This window comes from Mobula birostris, chromosome 23, assembly GCF_030028105.1.
Source record: "Mobula birostris isolate sMobBir1 chromosome 23, sMobBir1.hap1, whole genome shotgun sequence".
Taxonomy (NCBI): domain Eukaryota; kingdom Metazoa; phylum Chordata; class Chondrichthyes; order Myliobatiformes; family Myliobatidae; genus Mobula; species Mobula birostris.
The window spans coordinates 30,201,888-30,227,685 of NC_092392.1; the positions used below are offsets into that span (position 1 = coordinate 30,201,888).

General features: G+C 44.4%; 1 protein-coding gene across 5 annotated transcripts in view; it reads left to right on the plus strand.

Annotated features, from left to right (window-relative positions):
* frmd4a (FERM domain containing 4A) overlaps positions 1-25,798 on the plus strand; it is a 384,495-nt gene that overhangs the window by 140,610 nt on the left and 218,087 nt on the right. For all 5 annotated transcript variants that reach the window (XM_072241726.1, XM_072241724.1, XM_072241723.1 and 2 more), the window contains exon 2: positions 7,464-7,529. In XM_072241726.1, coding sequence (XP_072097827.1) covers positions 7,464-7,529 — 66 coding nt within the window. The remainder of the gene's footprint in view (positions 1-7,463; positions 7,530-25,798) is intronic.

The window sequence follows — 25,798 nt, forward strand, 5'->3', positions numbered from 1 at the left end:
GTGCAGAAGCCTGAAGGCACAGACTCGTTGATTCAGGAACAGCTTCTTCCCCTCTGCCACCTGATTTCTGAATGGACATTGAACCCATGAACACCACCTCACTACTTTTTATATTTCCTATTCTTTGCACTACTTATTTATATATATACTTACTGTAATTCACAGTTTTCCCCCTATATTATCATGTATTGCATTGTTCTGCTGCCGCAAAGTTAACAAATTTCACGACATATGCTGGTGATATTAAACCAGGTTCTGATTCTACAGAGGGAGCTGGACATTCACTGTTTCAGGTCGAAACGCTTCATCGGGACTCCTGAAGGTCTTACCCTGAAGCATTGACTGTCCATTTCCCTCCGCACCTGGCCTGCTGAGCTCCTCCAGATCCCAGCATCTGCAGTATCATGTGTCTCCAAGTTTTGCAGTGTAACTGTAACTCATAATGTTTGTGTACACAACAATAAATTCAACTTCCTTTTTGTGAAGTGTACAAGGCATCTCTCCGTGAGACAACGTACACACTCAGCTCCAGCTGCAGAAGCAGCTGTTGCTGAGGGAAGTGAAGTTGGGGAGTTAGTTGGATATTTATTTTCAAGTACATTTAGCTTTTATAGGTGTTCAGTTAATGATATGAGTTATGGTTTGATAAGCGCTACATCAGAAAGAACTTTCATGCAACGTCATACTATGAAAAATATTCTTTAGCCTTCCTAAGTATGGACGTCCTGAATATTTTTTGTGTGTAAGTTAACTACCCCTTTAATTCACCACATGTGTGTGTGCGTATGTGTATGTGTCTGTCTGTGTGCAAATTGGTATTGGTTTTGGCTTAATATTGTCATATGTACAGTGAAAAGCTTGTCTTGCATACTTTTCATACACAGTGCATTGAAGTAGAACAAGGTAAAACAATAACGATGCAGAAGAAAGTGTAACAGCTACAGAGAAAGTGCAGTGTACTTAAATGAAAAAGTCTGAGATCATACCAAGATAGATAGTGAGGCCAGTAGAGTCCAGTGTGTATGTGTGAGAGAACTCAACATCTGTTCATTGCATTGCCTGGGATGAATTAACACCTTGGTAATTTACTGGTTGTCCATTGAGATAGAGAATTATACAGTCACCTGGAGGCTGAGGAAGCAGGATTGTTCCCACCAGAGGGTGAGGAGGCTGAGAGAGGATTTTGAAGGGATGCTCTATGAGGACACAAAAACCTCCCAACGTATTGGCACCAGCCTATGCACCATCAAAGACATAATATGCAGAGAGGTGCTGGGAGAGGGCCAGTAACATCAAGAGGGATCCCACCCACCCCGCTAATGGTCTGCTTGTCCTACTGTCATCTGATAGGAAGCTATGTGCCATCTATGCCAGGATCACCAGACTGAAAATCAGTTACTTTTCCCAAGCAGTAAAGCTGATCAATACCTCCACTCACTAACACACCTCTCCACACCCCCAACTACCACGACTTTATCATTTCCTGTCAGGCACCTTATATACAGGCACTTCTATGCTTAGCATTACTCTATGGACATACAGTCAATTTATGTATATAAGCTGTTTTATGTATTAAATTTCTGCTTTCCCCTTTACACGCGTATACTGGAAGTTACATTAAAGAATTCTGAATCTTGAAATCAGGAAGTTAGGGTTAAAGTCAGCAAGAAGAAACTATCCAACAAGAGAAGGTTTATCAAAAGGACTGGAGGGCCCACGAGGAAATTCTATCTGATGCAAAAAATCATTGGGGTTGGGAATGGGATTATTGGTGTGGCTGGTCAGATGATTTGGGAGTGGGCTGTTTTACAAGATGTTGGATATTGATTCTCAATACGGGATTGGCTAAACATTTGAAGAAAAAGGATTGCAGAAACTTGAGGGATGGGAGAATTGGACTGTAAAGATAAAGATAAGTTTTTATGTCGCATATACATTGAAATTTACAGTGAAATGCATCATTTGCATCAAATCAAATCAACAAGGTCATGCTGATCAGGCTGCAAGTGTTGCCAACATGGCATGCCCACAAGCTATTAACACTAATCCATTACACTTTGGAATGTGGGAGGAAACTGGAGCACCTGGAGGAAACCGACATGGTCACAGGAAGAAGGTACAAACGTCTTGCAGACAATGGCAGGAATAGAGCCATGGTCTTACAATTGGCTCTATAAAGCGATTGTGCTAATCACCACATTAACTTGCTGCCTTTGTAAAGTATTTGATCACCATGATAGGGATTGAACCCAAGACCATTAGACCATAAGGCATAGGAGCAGAATTGGGCCATTTAGCCCATCGAGTTTGCTCTGCCATTTCATCATGGCTGATCCAGTTTTCCTCTCAGCCCCAATCCCCTGCCTTCTCTCCATATTCCATCATGCCCTGACCAATCAGGAATCCATCAACCTCTGCCTCAAATATACATAAAGACTTCACCTCCACAGCTGCCTGTGGCAACGAATTCCACAGATTCACCACCCTCTGGCTAAAAAAAAATTCCTCCTCATTTCCGTTCTCAAAGGATGGGCCTCTGTTCTAAGGCTGTGTCCTCTGGTCTTAGACTCTCCCACCATAGGAAATATCCTCTCTACATCCACTCTATTAAGACCTTGCAACATTCGATAGGTTTCAATGAGGTCATCCCTCATTCTTTCTGAATTCCAGTGAATACAGGCCCAGAGCTATTCGACACTCTTCATCTGACAAGCCATTCAATCCTGGAATCATTTTCGTGAACTTCCTTTGAACCCTCTCCAGTGTCATCACATCCTTTCTAAGATACGGCACTCAGACCTGCTCACAATACTCCTAGTGAGGCCTCACCAGTGCCTTATAAAGTTTCAACATTACATCCTTGCTTTCATCCATGCTGGCCAACTAAGCTACGTCCCTGACTGACCAATTTTCAAAGTAAACTTGTTATCAAAGTACGTGTGCTACCCTGAGATTCATTTCTTCTGGGCATTCACAGTAGATACAAAAATACAACAGAATCAATGGAAAAAACTCCACACAAAGACTGACAAGCAATCAGTGTGCAAAAGACAAATTCTGCAAGTACAAAAAAAATAAGTAAATAAATAATACTGAGAACATGAGTTGTAGAGTTCTTGGAAGTGAGTCTATAGGTGTGGAATCAGTCCAGCATTGAGTGTAGTGAAGTTATCCATGCTGATTCAGGAGCCTGATGGTTGAAGGGTAATAACTGTGAAGGATAATAACATGTTTTGCCATATTGGTCCTCAAATAGGCTATCATGTACTCTGTGGGCTGAATAGCCTCCTTGCCTGCTGCTCTGTGATTGTCACCCACAGATTAACCCTGGCTGACCTCTGGTCACTTTGCAGCATTTTGTGAGTGTGAGACCCTAGAGACTGTGACATCAAGATCCTTTCTGTGCAAACATACTCTTCCTCCTTAGACAGGACACTTTCTAAAACAGCGCAGTGTAAATATTTATTCAGGGTGTTTGACTGAAGTCTGAGCCCAGTGTTGTATTTGAATGTAGTGCGGATTACCCAAAGTAACATTGGGAAAGTTGCTCTGGTCGAGGGATCAGAACTCAAACTAAAAATTCCTAACAATTGCCTAGGTCATGCACTAAAATTGTGCTGGCCCAGCCATCAGAACTCAAAGTAAAGATCTCTATTTCTTCTCCACAAACAATAACAAAATCCTGCCTTCAGGAACTCTCAGAAGTTTCACCAGGGGTGCAGGTTGGTGGGAGAGAGGAGGGAGAACAAGGTGGGTGGGGTGTGAGATAAAAGACTTCTACAGACAGCCAAGTTTTATAGGAACAGTGTATTTTTGGGAATCTTCCACCCGAGGCTAGTCTGTCTCTTACAATACAATTACTAACTTTGTGTTTAATCCCTTGATTTATTCCTCTGGGATCCCAGAACAATAAAAGGAATTTTCTACTCGCCCAGGTTGTGTTCCATTCAGGAAAAGCAGCACTGGACAAACACGTGTTGTAGACAGAAACAAAGTCATGAATTTCTGCAGCAGCTTGGGATTTCTTTGCACTTCAGAAGTAGTGACTGCTGTAAGTGGATTCTGTGGTAGGAAACACATATTAAAGTCAGGCTCAAATATATTTATTTTATTCAGGTAGTGTGGAATAGGCCCTTCAAGCTGTGTTGCCCAGAAGTCCCCCAATTTAGTCTTAGCCTAATCATGGGACAATTTACAATGACAAAATAACCTGTCAACCAGTACGTCTTTGGACTGTGGGAGGAAACCGGAGGACCTGGAGGAAAACCATGGAGAATGTACAAACTTGGCGGGAATTGAACCCAGGCTGCTGGTACTGTAAAGGGTTGTGACAGCCACTACACTACTGTGCTTTCACATACTACCATGCAGTATGAGTTGATACTGCTTTCAGAAACAAGAAACCCTGATTGAAAAGTCATCCATAAAAATACTACAGATTGGGAAAATATCAGTCCTGATGAAGGGTCTCAACCCAAAACTTTGACTGTTATGACATATATATTACAGTGAAATGCATCATTTGCATTAACAACCAAGACACGCTAGCAGTTGCAGTAGTTGCTGCAGCGCTCTCAGCATTAGCGATTAGGGGTCAATTTCCGCCGCTGTCTGTAAAGGCACATTCTCTCCGTGACCACATGGGTTTCCTCTGGGTGCTCCCTCTACATTCCAAAGCCATATGAGTTAGGGTTAGTGAGTTGTGGGCATAGTCTGCCATACCAGAAACATGACAACACTTGCTGGCTGCCCCCAGCACATCCTCGGACTGTGTTGGCTGTTGATGCAAACAGCATATTTCACTGTGTGGTTTGATGTACATGTGACAAATATACTCAGTGGCCACTTTGTTAGGTACATCTGTAGTTCTGCCCGTTAATGCAAATATCCAATCAGCCAATCATGTGGCCGCAAGTCTGCATTAACGCATTCAGACATGGTCAAGAGGTTCCGTTGTTGTTCAGACCAAAACATCAAAGTGGGGAAGAAATGTGATCTAGATGACTTTGACTGTGAAATGATCGTTTTGCCAAACAGGATGGTTTGAATATCTCAGAAACTCCTGATCGCCCGGTATTTTCATGCACAGCGGTCTCTGGAGTTTACAGAGAATGGTGCGGTAACCAAAAAATATCCAGTGAGCAGCAGTTCTGGGGTGAAGATGCCTTGTTAAGGAGAGAGACACAGCAGCAGAAGACACTCATGGGCCACTTTATTAAGTGTAGAAGGTGTCTAGTAAGGAGCTCACTGAGCGTAAAACTGACCTTTATCTCTTCACTACAGTCTGGGGCAATGCACAAAATGGTGGAGGAACTCAGCAGGTCAGACAGCGAGGAAATGGATGGTTGACATTTCAGGTCGCGATCCTTCATCTGGACTATTGAGTCCACATTGACTCCAGACGTTAACAGTCCATTTCCCTCCACAGATGCTGCCTGATCTGCTGAGTTCCTCCAGCGCTGTGTGTGTGTGTGTGTGTGTGTGTGTGTGTGTGTTGCAGGGATTTACTTTGGCTTCAGTGTAGCTGGACATTTCACAGGAGTGTTGCTGAACCTATTGGACTTTAACAAAAGCACAAAGTGGGTTGGCCTTATGTTACATCTTGAGGAAAGTCTTGGGGCAGCACAGTAGTGTAGTGGTTAGTACAACGCTTTTCAGTACTGGTGATTCAGTTTCAATTCCCACAGCTGCCTGTAAGGGGTTTGTATGTTCTTCCCATGACTGTGTGGGTTTCCTCTGGGTGCTCCGGTTTCCTCACACAGTCCAATAACGTACCGGTTGGTAGGTTAATGGGTTGTTGTAAATTGTCCCATGATTAGGCTAAGCTTAAACAGGAGGATTGCTGAGGGGCACAGCTCAAATGGCTAGAGGGACCTATTCCACGCTGTCTCAAATCAATCAGTCAATAAGTACATAGGTCAGAGAAGTAGGGATGCTAAGGGTCTGTAGGAGGGGGAAGTTTATGGAGCGTGGGGGTGAAGGGGGTGTCTCTTGATCCATTCCAGAAGGCAGTGTCCCGGGGTGGTGAGATTACATCTGGGGCCACAACCGGCCAGGGAAGAGATCCTTGGAGGCCGTATGGCTGGGATTCACTGTCTGCGGTTTGTAAAGTGAGCTGGAATTATGACTCGGTATCGAAACAGTGTGAAAAATAAGAAGCAGACAAATCGAGTGAGGCAACTCTAGTTTCTGCTTCAGCTAAAGTATGGATATAGAAAAGAAAACATTCACAGACGCACTTCCAGACTGATGAATTAATTCTCTGCAGGAGATGTTGCCATTCACATCCTGAGTTCATGCAAAGTGAGGGTGTAGAAAAGAAAATCTACCGTTATAGTCCACATTAGAGCAGGCTACTGCAGGCCAATTCATCGTGCGGTGCTAACTGTACGGCATGTATCAGAAGCCGGCTTTTTAGAGGATTTCCTGTGGGGATCGTGCCAGGCTCTCGTGGGCTGACACAGTCAGTGGAGACGTAAAACCTTCAGAGAATGGAGCGGCAAAGATCCGCTCCAGCCTGTTCCCTGAGGAGGGATTGTCCAACGTGAATTGAGGCAGAGTGTGTCAGGGGCTGCTGGGGCACACGGTCTCTATGGGCACAAAGGGGGATTTCCAGGAACGGTGGGTCCCTTGGGGGCTGGGTATATCGTAGATAGTGTTGTTCTTAAACAATTTACTTTGGAAGGTTGAATTTGATGGTGGCAGAATACAGGGTTAATAGCAAGATTCTTAACAGAGTAGAGGAACAAAAGGATTTTGGGAACTACATCCATAGATCTCTCAAAGTTGCTGCGCAAGTTGGTAGGGTAGTTAAGAAGGCCTGTGGTGTGCTGACCTTCATTAGTCATCGGATTGAGTTCAAGAGCCATGAAGCAATGCTGCAGCTCCATAAAGCCCTAGTTTAGACCACACTTGGAGAATTGTATTCTGTTCTGGTCACCGTATTATAGCTATGATGTGGATGCTTTCGAGAAGGTGCGGGAGGAGACTTACCAGGATGCCGACTGGATTAGAGAGCACGTCTTATGAAGAGAGGTTGAAAGGGCTAGAGCTTTTCTCTTTGGAGTGAAGCAGGGTGAGAGGTGGCTTGATAGAGGGGGAAGGTAGATTAAATAAAAAGGGGAGAGGATTAAATGAAAAGCTGGGAGATGATAGAAGGAAAGGGTAAAGGAGGGGAGAATGGACCATGAAAGAGAGGGAAGGAGGAGAGGTACCAGAGGGAGGTGATAGGCAGGTGAAGTGGTAAGAAGGAGTCAGGGGGGGAATGGAAAAAGAGAGAAAGGGGAGGGGATAGAAAGCACCAGAAGTTAGAAATCAATGTTCGTGCAGTCAGGTTGGAGGCTAACCAGACGGAATATGAGGTGCTTCTCCTCCAACTGGATTGTCTAGAGATTTGTTCTGCTGCCGATGCTAGTCCTGTGCTCTCCAGTCCCCCAGTCTAACGTGTCTGCATTCTCTTTCAGATGTCCGAAGGTCGTCGGTGTCAGGTACACCTTCTGGACGACAGGAAGCTGGAACTTCTTGTTCAGGTGAGTGAGATCAACATCTGTCACATTCAGTGAGAGGTGTGGCTATTGACTCTACTAGATCCCTCTGCACTCTCCTTGTTCAAGACTCTGGACTTCTGTAGTTGTATATTTATAGTCACTTGGCATTAGAACACTACAGGCCTTTCGTAAAAAAGTACAGTACAGAAACAAGCCCTTTGGCCCATCCAGTCTCTGTTAAGCATTTAAACTGCCTACTCCCATCGACCTGCACTGAGACCATAGTCCTCTTTACCCTTATTAGGCACGTACCTATCCAAACTTCTCTCAAACGTTGAAATCAACTCCGCATCTACCACTTGCGCTGGCAGCTCGTTCTATACTCTCACAACCCTTGGAGTGAAGTTCCCCCTCATGTTCCCCTTAAACTTTTCACCTTTCTCCCCAACCCATAACCTCTAGTTGTAGTCCCACCCAACCTCTGTGAAAAAAAGCCTGCTTGTAACCTGCTCTGAGATCAATCTAACCCCTCCCTCCCACACTACCCTCCATTTTTCTATTAGCCATGTGCCTATCAAAAAGTCTCCTAAATGTCCCTAGTATACCTGTTTCTATTACCACCCCTGCCAGGGTATTCCACACCCTCACCCCTCTCTGTGTAGAAAACCTACCTCTGCCATCCACCCTAAACTTCCCTCCATTCACCTTTAAAGTATGTCCCCTCATATTGGCCATTTCTGCCCTGGGGAAAAAGTCTCTGATTGTCGTCTCAATCTATGCCTTTTATCATTTTCTACATCTCTGAAAACATCATGCTGAGGTCTCCTATAAAATAGACATGTGTAAAACATACTTCTAATCTGATGTAAGCAATCAGCATAATGGCCTGTTGGTTATGTTACTGGGGATAATCATCCAGAGCTCTGGTCTAACGATACAGAGTTGAGTTTGTTGGGTGCCACAGTATCGTAGCGGTTAGTGCGATGCTATTACAGCTCAGGCTGTTCTGGAGTTCGGAGTTGGAATTCCAGTGCTGTTCTGTAAGATATCTCTGTACGTCCTCCTTGTGGAATGTGTGGGTTTTCCCTGGGTGCTCTGGTTTATTCCCACAGTCCGTAGACCTGCCGGGTAGGTCAGTTGGTCAGTGTAAGTTGTCCCGTGATTAGGTTAGGGTTAATCAGGGTTGTGGAGTTGCTGGGGCGGTGTGGCTTGAAGGGCTGGAAGGGTACTCTGCACTGTATCGCTAATTAAAATCTCTCCATGCCACTGGGAAATTAAGGAAATGTCAGAATCAGAATGGAGTTTATTATCACTGTCGTGTGTAATATGGGCAGCACGGGCTCATTGAGCCGGAAGGGTCTATTACCATTCTGTATCTCTGAATAAATAACATAAAAATAAATAAGAAATTATTTTTTCTTATATGAGACTTGAAGAAGGGTCTTGGCCCAAAACGTCGACTATCTATTCATTTCCATAGACGCTGCCTGACCTGCTGAGTTCCTCCAGCATTTTGTGGGTGTTGCTTTGTGGCAGCAGTACATTGCAAAGGCACAATACTACTATAAATTACAAAATGAATAAATAGTGCAAAAGAAAGGAATAGTGAAGTAGTGTTCATGGGTTCATGGACTTTTCAGAAATCTGATGGTGTAGGGGAAGAAGTTGTTCCCAAATCATTGAGTGTGTGTTTTTAGGCTCCTGTACGTCCTCCTTGGCAGTAGCAATAAGAAGAGGAGATGTCCTGGGTGATGGGGGTCCTTAGTGATGAATGCTGCCTTTTTGAGGCATCACCTCGTTAAGATGTACTTGATAACACCATAAGACATAGGAGCAGAATTATGCCATTTGGCCCATCAAGCCTGTTCCACCATTCCATCATGGCTGATTTATTATCCCTCTCTCAACCCTATTCTCTTACCTTCTCCCTGTAACCTTTGACACCCTGACTAACCAAGAACCTATCAATCTCCGCTTTAAATGTACCGAATGACTTGGCCTCCACGGCCATCTGTGGCAACGAATTCTGAAGATTCTCCACTATCTGGCTGAAGAAATTCTTCCTCATCTATATTCTAAAGGGACATCGCTCTATTCTGAGGCTGTGCCCTCTGGTCCTAGACTCTCCCAGTGTAGGAAACGCACTCTCCACATCCACTCTATCATATTCAATATATGACAGGTTGCAATGTGATCCTACCCCCTCCTTCCAAATTCTTCTAAACTTCAGCGAGTACAGGCCCAGAGCCATGAATTGCTCCTCATATGTTAACCCTTTCACTCCCAGCATCATTCTCAGGAACCTGCTCTACCCCCTCTTCAATGCCAGCACATCCTTTCTTAGATCTGGGATCTGGAACTGCTCTCAATGCGCCAACTATGATCTGGCCATCACCTGAGACTGTTGGGGAGGGTTGTGCCCATGATGGAACTGGCGGAGTTTTTAAATTCTCTACCTGAGTTAGTTTACTGATGTCCTTCAACTTCAATCCCACAACACTGCACTCGGAAGCGACCCACAGACCAAATACCATAAAAGGATAGAGGGGCGTCAGTGGAAAATGGCTATGTTCACATGGTGGTGACGGGGGTTGGAGATCAGGCTATCAAAGACCCATTGAAGTCCTCCATTGGTCAGGGTCAGCCATGCACATTGTGTCCCAGCTGTCTATGTGCACACAAGCCAGGACTATGCGATATGGAGAGCAAGCTATTGCCCATGCAGCAGGCTCCCCTGTCCGTGCAGCTGATGAATCCAAGGGAATGGCAGAGACCGATGCAGTTTGGCACCAGTGGTATTGCAGGAGTTGCTAGTCAGCAATGAATTTACATAGGACTGCCTTAATCACTCCAGCTCTGGACTTTTCTTCATGGTTTACTCCCGAAGCCTTCTCCATGAGTGGGTATAGTTGCAAGGGAGCGGAGGTTTGAGATCGGAGTTTTCCTTCTACTAGGTGAGCTGCCAGCCACAGCTGACGAGCCCCATCTGCCCGAAGCCACTGGTTTTAAGGCACCAGAAACCCACCTTTGCCACTTCTCCTGTCAGGAGAAATGGTTCTGCCGATCTTAGTAGCGAAGCCACGAGTGAAGGCCAGGAGCTGGACTTGGTTGCCAGAGGCTATTTGAGAAGCACACCATTGGGGGGTACTTAATAGGCAGTGGGAATTTATCCACAATACCTCCCCCAGTTCTGACAACCTTAAGGAAGTCATATCACAGAGAATTCATGTCAACAGTGGTTGGTTGGGTATCTTGGCCTTTAGAGTCAGAGTCACGCAGAACACTGCAGCACAGAAATAGGTACTTTATCTCATCTGGGCTGTGCGGAACTCTATAATTCTTCCTAGTCCCATCGATCCTCATCTGGACCATAGCTCTCCATACCCCTCACATCCATGTAGCTATCCAAACTTCTCTTAAATGTTGCAATCAAACCCACATCCACCACTTCTTCCACTGGCAACTCGTTCAACACCTCTGAATGAAGAAGTTCTCCCTCAGGTTCCCTTTAAATATTCCACCTTTCACACTTAACCTATGACCTTTAGATCATGTCTTGCCCAACCTCAGTGGAAAAGACCTGCTTGCATTTGCCCTCATAACTTTGTATACCTCTATCAAATCTCATCTCATTCTCCTGTGGTACAAGGAATAAAGTCCTAACCTATTCAACCCTGTAACTCAGAGCCCTGTATCTAAAAAGGCATTTTAAAAAGTACAGTTCCAAGAGAAATCTGTTATTCATTCCTAAGCAATCCTAGCCTCTGTGCTTTCCCCACATCTCCCCACACTAACCCTCTCCCCAATTCCCTCACAAACCCTCTCCACCCACTCCCCACATCTCAATCTCAAAACCTCTCCCCACTCTGACCTTCTCCCCACCTCTTTCACAAGCCCTTTCCACACACTCCACACACTCCACACATCTCCATCTCCAAACCTCTCTCCACCTTAATCCTCTCTCTATCTTCTTCACAAGCCCTTTCCACACACCCTCCACATCTCTGTCTCAAAGCCTCTCCCCACCTCCTTCACAAGCCCTCTCCCCACACTATCTACAGCTCTGTCTCAAAGTCTCTCCCCACACTCTTTTTCACTGTGCCTGCCTGTACCCTCTTACTCGGGCTGTTCTCCTCCAGTAACCCCTGTCTGTAACTGCAGGTTACCTGATTTACCTGAGACCAGCAGACAAGCTGCTGATGTGACTGGATTTAAAGATAATGATTGGCTTTATCTGTCACATGTACATCAAAACAGAGTGAAATGCATCATTTTGCAACAAGGATGTGCTGGGGGCAGCCCACAAGTACCACCATGCTTCTGGTGCCAATGTAACAAGCCCACAACTCACTAACCCTAACCCGCACATCTTTGGAATGCGTGAAGTAACCAGAGCACCTGGAGGAAACCCACGCGGTCATGGGGAGAACATACAAACTCCTTACAGACAATGGCAGGAATTAAACCCCAGTTGGCGATTGCTGGAGCTCAAGCGTTACACTAATCGCCACACTACCATACCCCCATATATACTAGGCAAGCTCCCACTGTGTTCCATCTGTCCGTGAGTTGGAACGCTGTGCTTCGGTCCTGTGTGCTTTCACTGTGTGGAGAGGTGGGCAAAACCCTCCATGGGTCAGCACTGCTCTGCGGTTGACATGAGGAGTCTTGGCAGAACGAGGCCAATTCGCTCCGAACCACAGTTCCTCCATTCCTTGCAGCTGTCGGAAAATGCACACAGGCACGTGCCCATGTAAACCTGCCCGTACATGCAGCTGGGTACACACACACAAATGCTGATCATAAGCTGAATCAGACACCCTCTCAGGGACATGGTGAGCATGTATATACACACACACACACACACACACACACACACACGCATGCAACACAAAATGCACATATGAGAATCAGAATCAGGTTTAAAATATGCTATGAAATTTGTTGTTTTGTGGCAGCAGTGCAATGTAGGACATAAAAAATTACTGTACATCACAATAAAAAATAGAACAAATAAATCATGCAAAAGGTGCATATGAAGACACACGTGCATGCACGGATGCACCGACACACGTGGTTTCTTTCATACCTACAGTCGGACCTCAAACACGCCAGTGCAGTTTTTCTCCAGCACCTTGGAATTGCCTTTAAGACCAAATGTTAGTGAAGGGTGGCTTTCTATTTTAAAACTGAAGTGAAATGTCACTGAACGAGTGGATATGACCTGCAGTCAGAAGAATCTCTGCCCAGTACACATCTGACTGGCAATTCTGTCACACATGAATTACAGAGATTAACATGCTTCACTTAACAACCCCATGACTTAACCGCCTTAACGAACAAGGGCCCTAGTTTTAAAACTCTGCTCCCTGTCTGTAGCAGAGTCCTGGGGGACCGTGGTCTTTAAGTGTAGTGCTTGTTTTGGCAAAATGTCAAGTTGCCTTGGTTTCTGCTCTGCTATTTTCATAGTCCTGTTTAGAAAGAAATTTGTCACGTTGACCTTCGGGAAACTGTTCCCCACTCCGCTCTCTTTTGAATAATCAGAACTGACTGCGCTGTGAGTTCTCGGCATTATTAATTCTGGTCATTACCCCCGTAACTGACAGAACATCCCAGGTATTTTATTCACTTGTGTTTTTCTAGCCTGTCTGTTGGGAAGATCTACGGTTTCTGAGTTTAATAGCTCTTGCAGTGTAGCGGTCTGACACAAACTGTGTCACTTTTCAAAAGACAGCTACACTCACTTTAATACAATGTAAGTCTTGTGTTTACTTTAATGTGATTTTGTTTTAATTCTCACTCTATAGAGATATTTTTGTTCTTTTTGGCTGTTGTATACAGTCTCAGCAGTGGAATATTGAGAGACCCGGATAGAGTGGACGTGGAGAGGATGTTTCCTATAGTGAGGGAGTCTGGAACCAGAGGGCACAGCCTCAGAATATAAAGACAGAATGGACATGGAGAGGATGTTTCCTATAGTGAGGGAGTCTGGAACCAGAGGGCACAGCCTCAGAATATAAAGACAGAATGGACATGGAGAGGATGTTTCCTATAGTGAGGGAGTCTGGAACCAGAGGGCACAGCCTCAGAATATAAAGACAGAATGGACGTGGAGAGGATGTTTCCTATAGTGAGGGAGTCTGGAACCAGAGTCACAGCCTCCGAATCAAAGGGTGGATGCCCCTTTAGAACACAGATGAGGAGGAATTTTTTTTAGTGGTGAATCTGTGATCACACTTTCTAGCACCAACATGTCATGCCCAAAATATTCCAATCTACAAACTCCAGCGATGCTGAGTTAATTATAAATGATCTTTCTGAAATTTATAGATTTTTACAGTAAATAAAAATGCCTTTATCCCTCCATTCCTTTGTACCATGGTTAGCAAAAATCTATACCTCTCAGAAATATAATTAATAATTAACGCAGTGTCATTGGAATTTATAGCAAGGAGGTTCCCACTCTCTCCCTTGCTGTACGTGTTGAGATGTTTCCACTTCTTGCAGAGCTCAGGCTCTAGTCCTTAGATCAGGCCCCAGTCTCAGCAGCCCAGGCACTGAAAATAGTTCACCTGCAAGATTTTTTCTTTGTATGTGAGACGGAGGGAGAGAGAGAGACAGTTGGGAGTATGTGTGAGAGAGAGTGAGGCAGCTGAGGAGAAGAAGAAACCAGAGTGAGGAAAAGAAGAAGAAGGAAGGGGAAGGAAAAAATACCTGAAAATAAATTCATGTTCTTGCCATCGGGTTGGAAGCTACCTAGACGGAATATGAGGTGATACTCCTCCAACCTGAGTGTGGCCTCATATGTCAGAACAGGAAAGGGAAAGGGAATCAGAATTAAAATATTTGGCCACTGGGAAACTCCACTTTAGGTGAAATGAGAGGAGGTGCTCAATGAAGCGGTCCCCCAGTTTATGATGGGTCTCGCCAATATAGAGGAGGCCACACCAGGAGCACCAGACACAGCAGATGACCACAGCAGATTCACAGATGAAGCGTTGCCTCACCTGGAAGGGCTTTTTGGGGCCCTGAAGTGACAGAGGAGGTGAATGGGCAGGTGCAGCATTTCTGTGACTTGGGATACGTGCCAGGAGGGAGATTAGTGGGGAGGGACCAATGGACAGGGGAATCACAGAGGGATCTACTTGTGGAAAATGGAGTGTGAGGGGGAGAGGTAAAGGGGTGTTTGGTGTGTATGTATGTTTGCATATACATGTGCATGAATACATACCAGGCCTATCGAAGGGTTTCGGCCCGAAACATCGACTGCACTTTTTTCCATAGATACTGCCTGGCCTGCTGAGTTCCTCCAGCATTTTGTGTGTTGTTCAGATTTCCAGCATCTGCAGGTTTTCTCTTGTTTGTTACCTGTGTGTGTGTGTGTGTGTGTGTGTGTGTGTGTGTGTGTGTGTGTGTGTGTGTGTGTTTGTGCATGTGTGTGCTTGTGTATGTCAGTGTTAATTCATAAGACTCTTTCCCAGACACAATAGCAGACTATATTTATAGAGGTCTGTAACATCACAAAGCACCCCAAGGCACTTAAGGAGCAAGCATCACATACCCCTGTGACTTGGGGAGACAGTTTGAAATGATACACAGCTTTAGACCGAAACAAGATAGATATTTGGAGCAATTCACTTGAGAGAACTGTGTAGAATAGAGCCGGTGTATTAATGTGAATCTCTCTGTCAGATGAGGCTGCTCAGAATCCTCCCACCATTGACTCAGGGTCAGCTTGCATCACGACTCTTTTCTATTTTTGTTGAGCCGTTCCATTAATCCACCAGTGGGCTTGGGCACCACAGAGAGAATAATGTTCTGCGATGTTTTCTCCCGTGGCAACGGGAATACAGCAAGTCTTAGACCATCGTACCAAATCCTCCAACAACCCTCAGACTGACAGAGCCAACTTTGGTTATGCGATTAGAACAAAGAACAGGACCAGGCCGTTTAGCCCACAGTGTTGTGTCCAACCAAATAAAATCAAATAGCCAACTGAACTAATCCCCTCTACCACGATAATGACCACATCCTTCCATTTTCCTCACATTCATGTGCCTATCTAAATGTCTCTTAAAAGTCTTTAATGTTTCTGCCTCTACTACCACCCCAGGCAGTGCATTCCAGACACCCACCACTCTGTTTAAAAAAAACTTTCCCCTCACATCTCCGTTGAACTTACCCCCATCACCTTCAATGCATACCCTCTGGTATTAAACATTTTAACCCTGGGGAAAAGATACTGTCTGCCTACTCTATCTCTGCCTCTCATAATCTTATAAACCTCTATCAGATCCCCCGTAAGCCTCCAACGCCCCAGAGAAAAAAGCCCAAGTTTGTCCAATCTCTCATTATAGCACAAGCTCTCTAAACGAGGCAGCATCCTAGCAAACCTCTTCAGCACCCTCTCCAAAGCCTTGACATCCTTTCTATAATGGGGCGACCAGAACTGTGTGCAATACTCCAGATGCAGCCTAACTAGCGTTTTATAAAGCTGCAACATAATTTCTGTCTTCCCAATGGTTCGATACCCCCTTCTGCTATTAAATCAAAGTCGAGTTTATAAGGTGCATGGGTGCAGTGCAACACTTACTGACAGCAACATCATAGACACATAGCAACGCGTAAACACACAAAATGCAGGAGGAACTCAGCAGGTCAGGCAGCATCTGTGGAGTGAAATAAACGGTTAACATTTTGGGCCGAGGCCCTTCTTCAGGACTGGAAGAAAAGGGGAAGAAGCCAGAATAAGAATGTGGCAGGGTGGGGGTGAGTACAAGCTGGAAGATGATAGGTGAGATGAGGTGGGGGGAGGGGGGGCTATTTATTTATTTATTTACTTGCTTGCTTGCTTACTTACTGAGATACAGTGTGAACTAGGCCCTTCAAACTGCACCGCCCAGAAATCCCCTGATTTAACTCTAGCCTAATCATGAGACAGTTTACAATGGCCAACTAACCTACCAACCGGTATGTCATTGGACTGTGGGGGGAAACCGGAGCACCCGGAGGAAACCTACGTGGTCATGGGGAGAATGTACAAACTCCTTACAGGTAGCAGTGGGAATTGAACCAGGTACTGTAAAGTGTTGTGCTCACCACTACACTACCGTGCCCTCCCCGGAATTTAGATGGATGGGGGAGGGAGGATTAAGTGAGAAGCTGTGAGGTGATAGGTGGAAAAGGTAAATTACTGAAGAAGAAGGAATCTGATAGGAGGGGAGAGTCAGGGAACTAAGTTTAAGAGCAATGAGGTAATGTTGTAGCTCTATAAAACCCTGGTCAGATCACACGGAGTATTGTGTGCAGTTCTGGTCACCTCGTTATAGGAAGGATGTGGAAGTTTTAGAGAGGATACAGAGCAGGTTTACCAGGCTCCTGCCTGGATTACAGAGCATGTCATATGAGGATAGGTTGAGTAAGCTAGTGCTTTTCTCTTTGAAGCGAAGGAGGATGAGAGGCAACTTGATAAAGATGTACAAGATGATAAAGCATAGATGGAATTGACAGCCAGAGCCCTTTTCCCAGGCTAGAAATGGTTAATACCAGGAGGCATAATTTTAAGGTGATTGGAGGAAAGTATAGGGAGGGATGGGATGTTAGAGGTAAGTTTTTGTACACAGAGAGTGGTGGGTGCATGAAACACCCTGCCAGGGGAGGTGGTGGAGGCAGATACATTAGGGACATAGACAGGCAGGCACATGGATGAGAGAAAAATGGTGGGCTACATGGGAAGGAAGGTTAGATTGATCTTGCTTAAAGTTAAAAGGTCGGCACAACATCGCGGAACATAAGTAGTACAAAAAAGAGACCAGATACAGTGAGGTAATGTTCATGGATTGCTTCATTGTCCATTCAGAAATCTGATGGTGGAGGGGAAGAAGCTGTTCCTGAAATGCTGATTATGTGGCCTGAGGCTCCTATACCACCTCCTTGATGGTAACAATGAGAAGAGGCAGGTCCTGGGTGATGGGGTCCTTCATGATGGATGCCGCCTTTTTAAGGCATCCCCTTTTGAAGATGTCCCTGATGGTGGGATGGGGGGGGCGGTGTAAGTAGAGGATATTTCCTTGCAATTCACTTTTGAAATCTTCATATGGCGGCAGTGATTGTCTCCAGGTTTGGGCTGTTCAGGGAATTAGATTCATGTTATTTATGAGAGCTAGTTGTGGCATCCAGATTCCAAATTAATGTCTGCCTCCTCCAACTCTGATACATCATGGATGAATCTTTTAATCTGCAGCTCCTTGCAGATGCTAAAATATAATACTGCTCTGTTTCAGCAGTCGGGGGTGGTGGAGTGACTATAAAACTCTGAGATTTCCTGCACTCTGTTACCACTTTAAAAGAAGCCAGATCTACTTTCACAGAGTGGTTTGCGTTCTGCACCACTGCCAATGCAGAATGAATGAAGTAACTGTGTGAATCCGGCTCTCGGGTGCTCACATGGTTCCAGGGTGGATTAGTTCCCAAAGTGAGGCGGTTACTGGGACTGCTAGAGAAAGGAAGGTGGGGGGCACAGAGAGGCATACACGCTGAAGGGAAGCAAGTGCCCCAGGATCCAGCAGTAGACCAGTCTCACTTTGAAGGAAGCGGCGCCTTACCATGAGGCAGGAGGTTCCACGCCACCAGGTTCGGGAACCGTTATTACCCTACAGCCATCGGCCTCCTGAATCAGTGTGGATAACTTCATCCACCTAACGCTGAACTGGTTCCACAACCTACGATTCTACTTTCAAGGACTCTACAACTCATGTTCTCAGCTAGCCATCTTGTACTCCTTCCCCTTCCCCTACCTTCTTATTCTGGCTTCTTTCCCCCTTCCTTTCCAGTCCTGAAGAAGAGTCTCAGCCCAGAAGATCAACTCGTTATTCCCCTCCATAGACTTGCTGAGGTTCTCCAACATTTTGTGTGTGGTACTCTGGATCTACAGCATTTACAGAATCTCTTGTATTCTCATAATTACTTTTGTTTATCTCAGTTGGTCTTTTTTTTGAATATTGGTCGTTTGTCAGACTATGTTTATGTATAGTTTTCATTAACTCTGTTGCTTTTCTATATTGTCCTGTAAATGCCTGCAAGAAAATGAATTGCAAGGTAATTTATGGTGACATATACATACTTCAATATTAAACTTACTTAAAAAAATCTCTTCTTGGCAGCATAACAGTTTGAGTAATGTTATTACAATGCCAGCCCTAGGTTTGGGGTTCAATTCCCACCACCCTCCATAAGGAGTTTTATACATCCCCGTAACCGCACAGGTTTCCTCCCACATTCCAAAGACGTATGGTTAGAGTTAGTGAGTTGTGGACATGCTATATCGGTTCTGTCTATTACAGCATGATTTATTTTGACGCACAAGGAGGCCATTTGGCACATTAGGATCTGTGCTGGCTCCCAGCAGGGATATCCTTAAGGCCTCTTCCCATTTCCATGTATTCATGCAACTTGCTCTCAAGTCAAGTTTATTACCATCTGCACAAGTACAGTGAGGCAGAGGTGTAATGAAAATCTTACTTGCAGCAGCATTTCAGGCATAGACCTATAGACAGCATCCGGAATGTACATTATACAGTACTGTGCATATCTCTTAAGCACCTATATATAGTTAGGGTGCCTAAGACTTTTGCACAGTTCTGTATTTGTCAATGAAGGACAAGTTTGTAAATAAAAGTTCAAAGTAAATTTATTATCAAAGTACATATATGTCAACATATAAACCTTGAGATTCATTTTCTTGCGAGCATACTCAATAAATCTACAATAGAATAATAACCATAATAAAATCAATGAAGTTCCAAACCAAAAGACAGCCAGTGTGCAAATACAAAAAGAAAGAAATGATTGACTTCTGAAAGCTCCTTGCATTAAAATCATCAGAATCCAAGATGGTGTTCCTTTGCTGAGGTATGATTCGGAATAATAATAATAAATAAGCAATAAATATTGAGAAAATAAGATGAAGAATCCTTGAAAGTGAGTCCATTGGTTGTGGGAACGTCTCAATGATGGGGCAAGTGAAGTTGAGTGAAGTTATCCCTTTTGGTTCAAGAGCCTGAATGGTTGAGGAGTAATAACTGTTCCTGAACTTGGTGGTGTGGGTCCTGAGGTTCCTGTACCACCTTCCTGATGTCAGCAGTGAGAAGAGAGCATATCCCGTGTGTTGGGGGTCCTTGATGATGGATGCTGCTTTCCTGCAGCAACATTTCATGTAGATGTGTTCAGTGGTGAAGACGACTTTACCTGTGATGGGCTGGACAACTACTTTTTATAGTAAATCTGGTGGAAGCAAAGGATATTGGGAATGGCGAGGATAGAGCACCGCGGCGGGGGTGTGGGACAGATGACAGAGGAGTACCAGAGGTTGCCGGGGGGGGGGGGGGGTTGGTGCAGGTGCAGACACACTCAACCCTGAGACAGCAGCCCTGATTCTAAACAATTGATCATTACAGAATGCCTTTCTGGTGCTTTCCACTTTCTGCCCTCTCCCTTCCCCCTTCCCACTCTCAGTCCACAATAGAGACCTATATCAGAATCAGGTTTATCATCACTCACATATGTCATGAAATTTGTGGGTTTTTTTGCAGCAGTAAAGTGCAATGCATAAAATTACTACAGTATTGTGCAAAAGTCTTAGGCTCCTCCGTTGTTTATATGTACCTAGGACTTTTGTACAGTACTGTAAATTATGTAAGTTAGTGGAGAGAGAAAGAACTGGGCAAATACAAGGCCTTAGTGCATAAAAATGATATAATCAAAGACAAGTCCATGGTAGTGTAAGAAGTAGTTTATAATTGTTGGATTGGACAGTTTAATTGTTATTTTCTTTGCAGTTTAATTACTTGCTAGTATTTTTATACCTTCTTATATACATGTAACTGTTTAGTATGTTTCCCAGTGGTCTCAGTATGTATATGCAATTACTCAGCTTGTCACATCAGCTTGTGCTCCGCTAATGGCCACATTATGTTTATGTATTTTTTCAGTGTGTCCCCTAATGGTTACATTTGTATGATTCTGGAAAGTTCTGGAAGCTTCTCTGGTGCTGCAGTATTTAAATAGGGGCTATCTGATAGGTTGACTCTTATCTGTAAATTTGAATAGAACGTTTCTTAACTGTGGATTTTAAAAAAGCTGACCATAAAGCAGTGCCATCTTTTTGCTCTACTGTCTGTCCTCTGTCCATTTTTTGATTTTCTTTATTCAATAATGCTTAATAAACCAATTGTGAAGCAGTGAGTTTTGTGTTTCTTTCCAAGCTTGTGAAAGATCCTTGGATTAAAAACATCAGAATCCAACATAGTGTTCCATTGCTGAGGTAGGGAATCAGTTGTGCTCTGTCATCCCCTATGATTCTTTTGCCTCTTATTTACACTGGGGGTAATTTACAATGGGCAGTTAACCAACCAGCAGTCTTTGGGATGTAAGAAGATAACTGGAGCACCTGGAGAACAGAACTGATGAACAAACTCCAGCGTGGCAGAGAGTGTGATCAAATCTGGGCCCCTGGATATGTGAGGCAGTGGTATGAGTGTGTGGCTTGAGTGTAGGATACAACAGTGCCAGTAAACAGAAGCCGGACAGGACCAGAGTCTTGTTTGTGAGATCTTCACAGACTTTGGTTAGGTATGTGGATAGAGGGGTATGGAGGGTCATGGCCTACGTTCTGGTCGATGGGACTTGGCAAAGTAACAGTTCGGCATGAACTAGATGGGCCAAAGGGCCTGTTTCTGTGCTGTAGTGCGCTATGACTGTATCAGTCTATGAATTTGTTTACCTGACATTGTGGTCAAACCTGGTCAGTACATGATTAACAATATTTGGCATTAGCACAGCAGTTTATAGCACAAACATTCACCAGTCAAGATTTAATTCTCACCATTGTTTCTACATCTTCTGTGACTGCATAGGTTTCCTCCCACATCCTACAGACATATGGGTTAGGGATTGTGAGTGTGGCATGCTATATTGGCACTGGAAGCGTGGCAACACTTGCAGGCTGCACCCCCCCCCCCCCCCCGCCCGCCCGCTCGCTAGCTAGCTAGCTAGCTACCAGCACTGCCTCAGGCTATGTTGATTGTTGACACAAACAGGGCATTTCACTGTATCTTTGATGGTAAATAAAGCAAATCTTTAAACAGAAGGAAGCCACACAAAACCTAACTCTTGTCTGCAAGATCTTCATAGGCTCTGTTGACTTAATATTCCGGTCAAAGAAAATATTTACTAACTGGGTCAGTACACGATAGACCTTTGTAGAATTTGAACTAGTTTGATATTGGAAGACCTGTCTCCCTCCCCAGATCGAAGGCAGATGGTGAGGAACTCAGCCTGTCTGTGTGTAGCCTGCCCTCGAAGCAGCTGAGCTGAAATGGGTCATCGGGGTCCACGAGCATGAGTTTTTAATTAACTTTTGACTTGAAGGTGAAATTCTTCTGCGGGAGAATGTACAGCCCGGGAACAGGCCCGTTGGCCGTCAGTGTCTGGGCTGACCATAATGCAAATTTAAACCAATCTCACTGTCTGCATAACAGAATCAGAATCAGGGTGAATATCACTGGCATATGCCATCAACTGTGTTGTTTTGCAGTAGCAGTACAGTGAAATACATTTTAAAAATTGCAATTTTAGTTACAATAAGAAATAAATATACATATAAAATATTTTTAAAAATAAATAGATAGTGCAAGAAGGGTGCAAAATAGTGAGAGAGTGTCATGGGTTCCTGGACTGTTCAGAAATCTGATGGGAGAGGGGAAGAAGCTGCCCTTAAAGTGCTGAGTGTGGGTCTTCAGGCTCCTGGTTGCCTTCTATGGAACACCAGTGAATGGAAAACCCTACTGAAAGTAGTGGATGCATCCCAGCCCATCGTGTTTGTGATGGATGCTGCCTTCTTGAGGCATCACCTTTCGGAGATGTGTCAGGGAATGTAGAGGAGCCTTGACCTATAAGCAGAGCGGTGGAGGCGATGTAGTGGGTGGTGTTAATAATAAACTGCAAAATAGCAAGCCACGAGGGCCACAAAACAAGAGAGAACAGAAACCAAACATAAATGACAGCTAGGTAGGCAGGGAGAATGAAAGCTAGAAGCAACTTGTTGAGTCTGTTTGGTTCAATGAGTGAACAAGGACTGTGGATGAGAGCTGGGTTTAAATAGGCTGCAGGTGGTGATTCTGGAATGAGTGGCAGGCGACTCTGATTAGCTGGATGGAGCTCTAAAGGTGGCTGCATGTGCAGGCCTGACAAGGTGTCATTGTTGGTGGGGAGACTAGTGCCCATGGTGGAGATGGCTGAGTTTACAACCCTCTGCAACTTTTTCTGATCCTGTGCTCTCCCTGGTATACCTGTAGAAATTTGCTAGAGCCTTTGCTAACATATCAAACTCCTAATGAAGTATATCCACTGGCATGCCTTCTTTCTGATTGCATCAATATGTTGGGACCAGGATGAATCTTCAGAGATGTTGACACCCAGGAATCTGAAGCTGTACAATGGGTGAACAATGTCTCAGTGGGCAGAGCCACGGCCTCACAGTGCCATAGATTGAAGTTCGAACCTGACCTTAGGTGGTGTCTGTGTGGAGTTTGTATGTTCTCCGGATTCCTCTACATCCCAGAGACATGTGCAGTTTGGTAGTGTGTGGGTGAGGGGTAGTGAGTTGACATATGATTGATTAAATTGGTATAGGATTAATGCAGAATTTGTGTAGATAAGTGGTTGATGGTCAGTCTGGCCTTAATGAACTGAAGGGTCTTTTTCCATCCCCTTATGACCTCCTGGCGGGAGATTCATAACATCACGATAACCAGCATACTTCTGCTCCCAAGAATGATGCTGAGGCATTAGTCAGAGGCACAATACTTCATGAGTTTTGTGGGTAGTTTTGACCCACTTATCTAAGAAAGGGTTTAGAAGAGGTTCACGAGAGTGATTCTGGAAATGGAAGGGCTAACCTATGAGGAGCATCTGATTGCTCTGGGCCTGTATTCACTGAATTTTAAAAGGATGAGGGGGAATCTCATTGAATCCTATGGAATATTGAAAGGCCTAAATAGAGTGGATGTGGAGAGGATGTTTCCTATAGTGGGAGATTCTGGGACCAGAGGGCACAGTCATGGATGTCCCTTTAGATGACGAGGAATTTCTGTAGCCTTTGGGTGGTGAAGGTGTGGATTTTATTGCTACAGACGGGCATGGAAACCAAGTCATTGGATATATTTAAAGCGGAGGTTGATAGGTTCTTGATTAGCCAGGGCACCAAAGGTTATGGGAAAAGGCAGGAGAATGAGGTTGAGAGGGAAAATAAATCAGCCATAATGACATGGTGGAGCAGTCGATGGTCCAAAAGGCCTAATTCTGCCCCTTGGTCTGATGGTCTACCTCTCAGCCTCTCCTTCTTTCTCCTCACCTGCAATCAGAAGTGCTTCTGCAGTGAGCAGCTTGCAAAGATTATAATAGAAGTGATGAGCAGAAAGAGGAGATCTCCTTCCCCTAGTGCAGTTTGTCCCTGAAAGTACAGTTTTGGGAAATGAAGGCCATTGACAGATGATCCATAGAAATTTCCGGCCTGTTACATGTACTATCTGAGAACTGCTGGCACAAGAACCCTAAGACATAGGGGCAGAATTAGGCCATTCGGTCCATTGACTCTGCTCTGCCTTTCCATTATGGCTGATCCATCATCCCCCTCAACCCCATTCTCCTGCCTTTTTCGTGTAACCTTTGACACCCTGACTAATCAAGAACCTATCAACCCAGTGGCCTTCACAGCCGTCTGTGGCAATGAATTCCACAGGTTCACTATCTAAGCAAATTCCTCCTTATCGATGCTGTAAAGGTGCGTCCCTTTATTCTGAGGCTATGCCCTCTGGTCCTAGACTCTCCCGCTGTAGGAAACATCCTCTCTATCCAGGCCTTTCAATACTTGGTAGGTTTCAATGAGATCTGGCCTCATTTTCTGAACAGGCTTAGAGCTATCCAATGCACTTCATATGTTAACCCTTTAACTCCACACAAACCTGACATCATTTTGACAATCCAATCTTAATGGATGTACTTCTATTCTGAGACTGTCCTCTCGGATCCTAAATTATTCCACTGCAGAAACCCGGAGCAAAAACTTTGAAATGAAGAAGGGCAAAGTCAAACCAGAAAATAAGCTGTAAAGTTGATGGATTGAAAGGATACAGTAAAATTTTAACAATTCCCAGTGCTCCTAAGGAATTGAGGAAAGAATGTGGAGACGTTTTCTTGGCACCAAGTCCAAATAATAGAGTAGCTGAGACCTGCTCCCTTTTTCCACTGCAATCCCAGTCAGTGTAGCCCTCACTAACAAGATAAAGTTCTCTGCCAATGATCCGAAGTGAAATAAGTTTGGTCATTGCCATCCTGGTTTCCAAAGAAAAGTCTTAGTTTTGGATCCTGACACTTTTGCAGTTCAAAGAGTCTTCATAAGTCAGGAATAAAACTTGTTACTGATAGCCGTTTTATTAAATCTTTGTTCATTCGTTATGTGCTGTGTTGTATGATGCGGGCGATCATGTTCTTTCCATGTTTATCATTATCCTTGATAAATTTTTCTAAAGAAGTGGTTTGCCATTGCCGCCTTCTGGGCAGTGTCTTTACAAGATGGGTAACCCTAGCCATTATAATTTCTCTTCAGAGATTGTCTGCCTGGCATCAGTGGTCACATAACCAGGATTTATGATATGCACTAGTTACTCATATGACCATCCACCACCTGCTCCCACGGCTTCAGGTGACCCTGATCGGGGGCTAAGCATGTGCTACATCTTGCCCAAGGGTGACCTGTAGTCTAGCGAAGGGAAGGAGCACCTTATGTCTCCTTTGGTAGAGAAATATCTCCACCCTGTCACCCTATTAAATAAATTTACTATTAAATATATCAACAGTGGAAAACAAAGAGGAGCCAGGAGAACAAACAAAAGAAAAAGGGAAAAAAGCAGTCTTGGTCAAAGTTCAAATATATTGTCAGTGTACATCCCTGAGATTCATTTTCTTGTAGGCATTCTCAGTAAATCTCAGAAGCATGATAGAATCAACAAAAGGTTGCACCCAAAAGGACAGATGAGCACCAGTGTGCAAAGGTCACCAGACTGTGCAAATACAAAATGAAAAAAAGTAATAAGTCACCTCATACTCAGACTAGAATCAGAATCAGGTTTAATATCACTGACATATATCATGAAACTTGTTGTTATGCGGCAGCAGTACATTGCAATACACAATTGAATTACAGTAAATATATAAAAATAAGTTGACTTAAATATATAAAGCGAAAAGAGAAT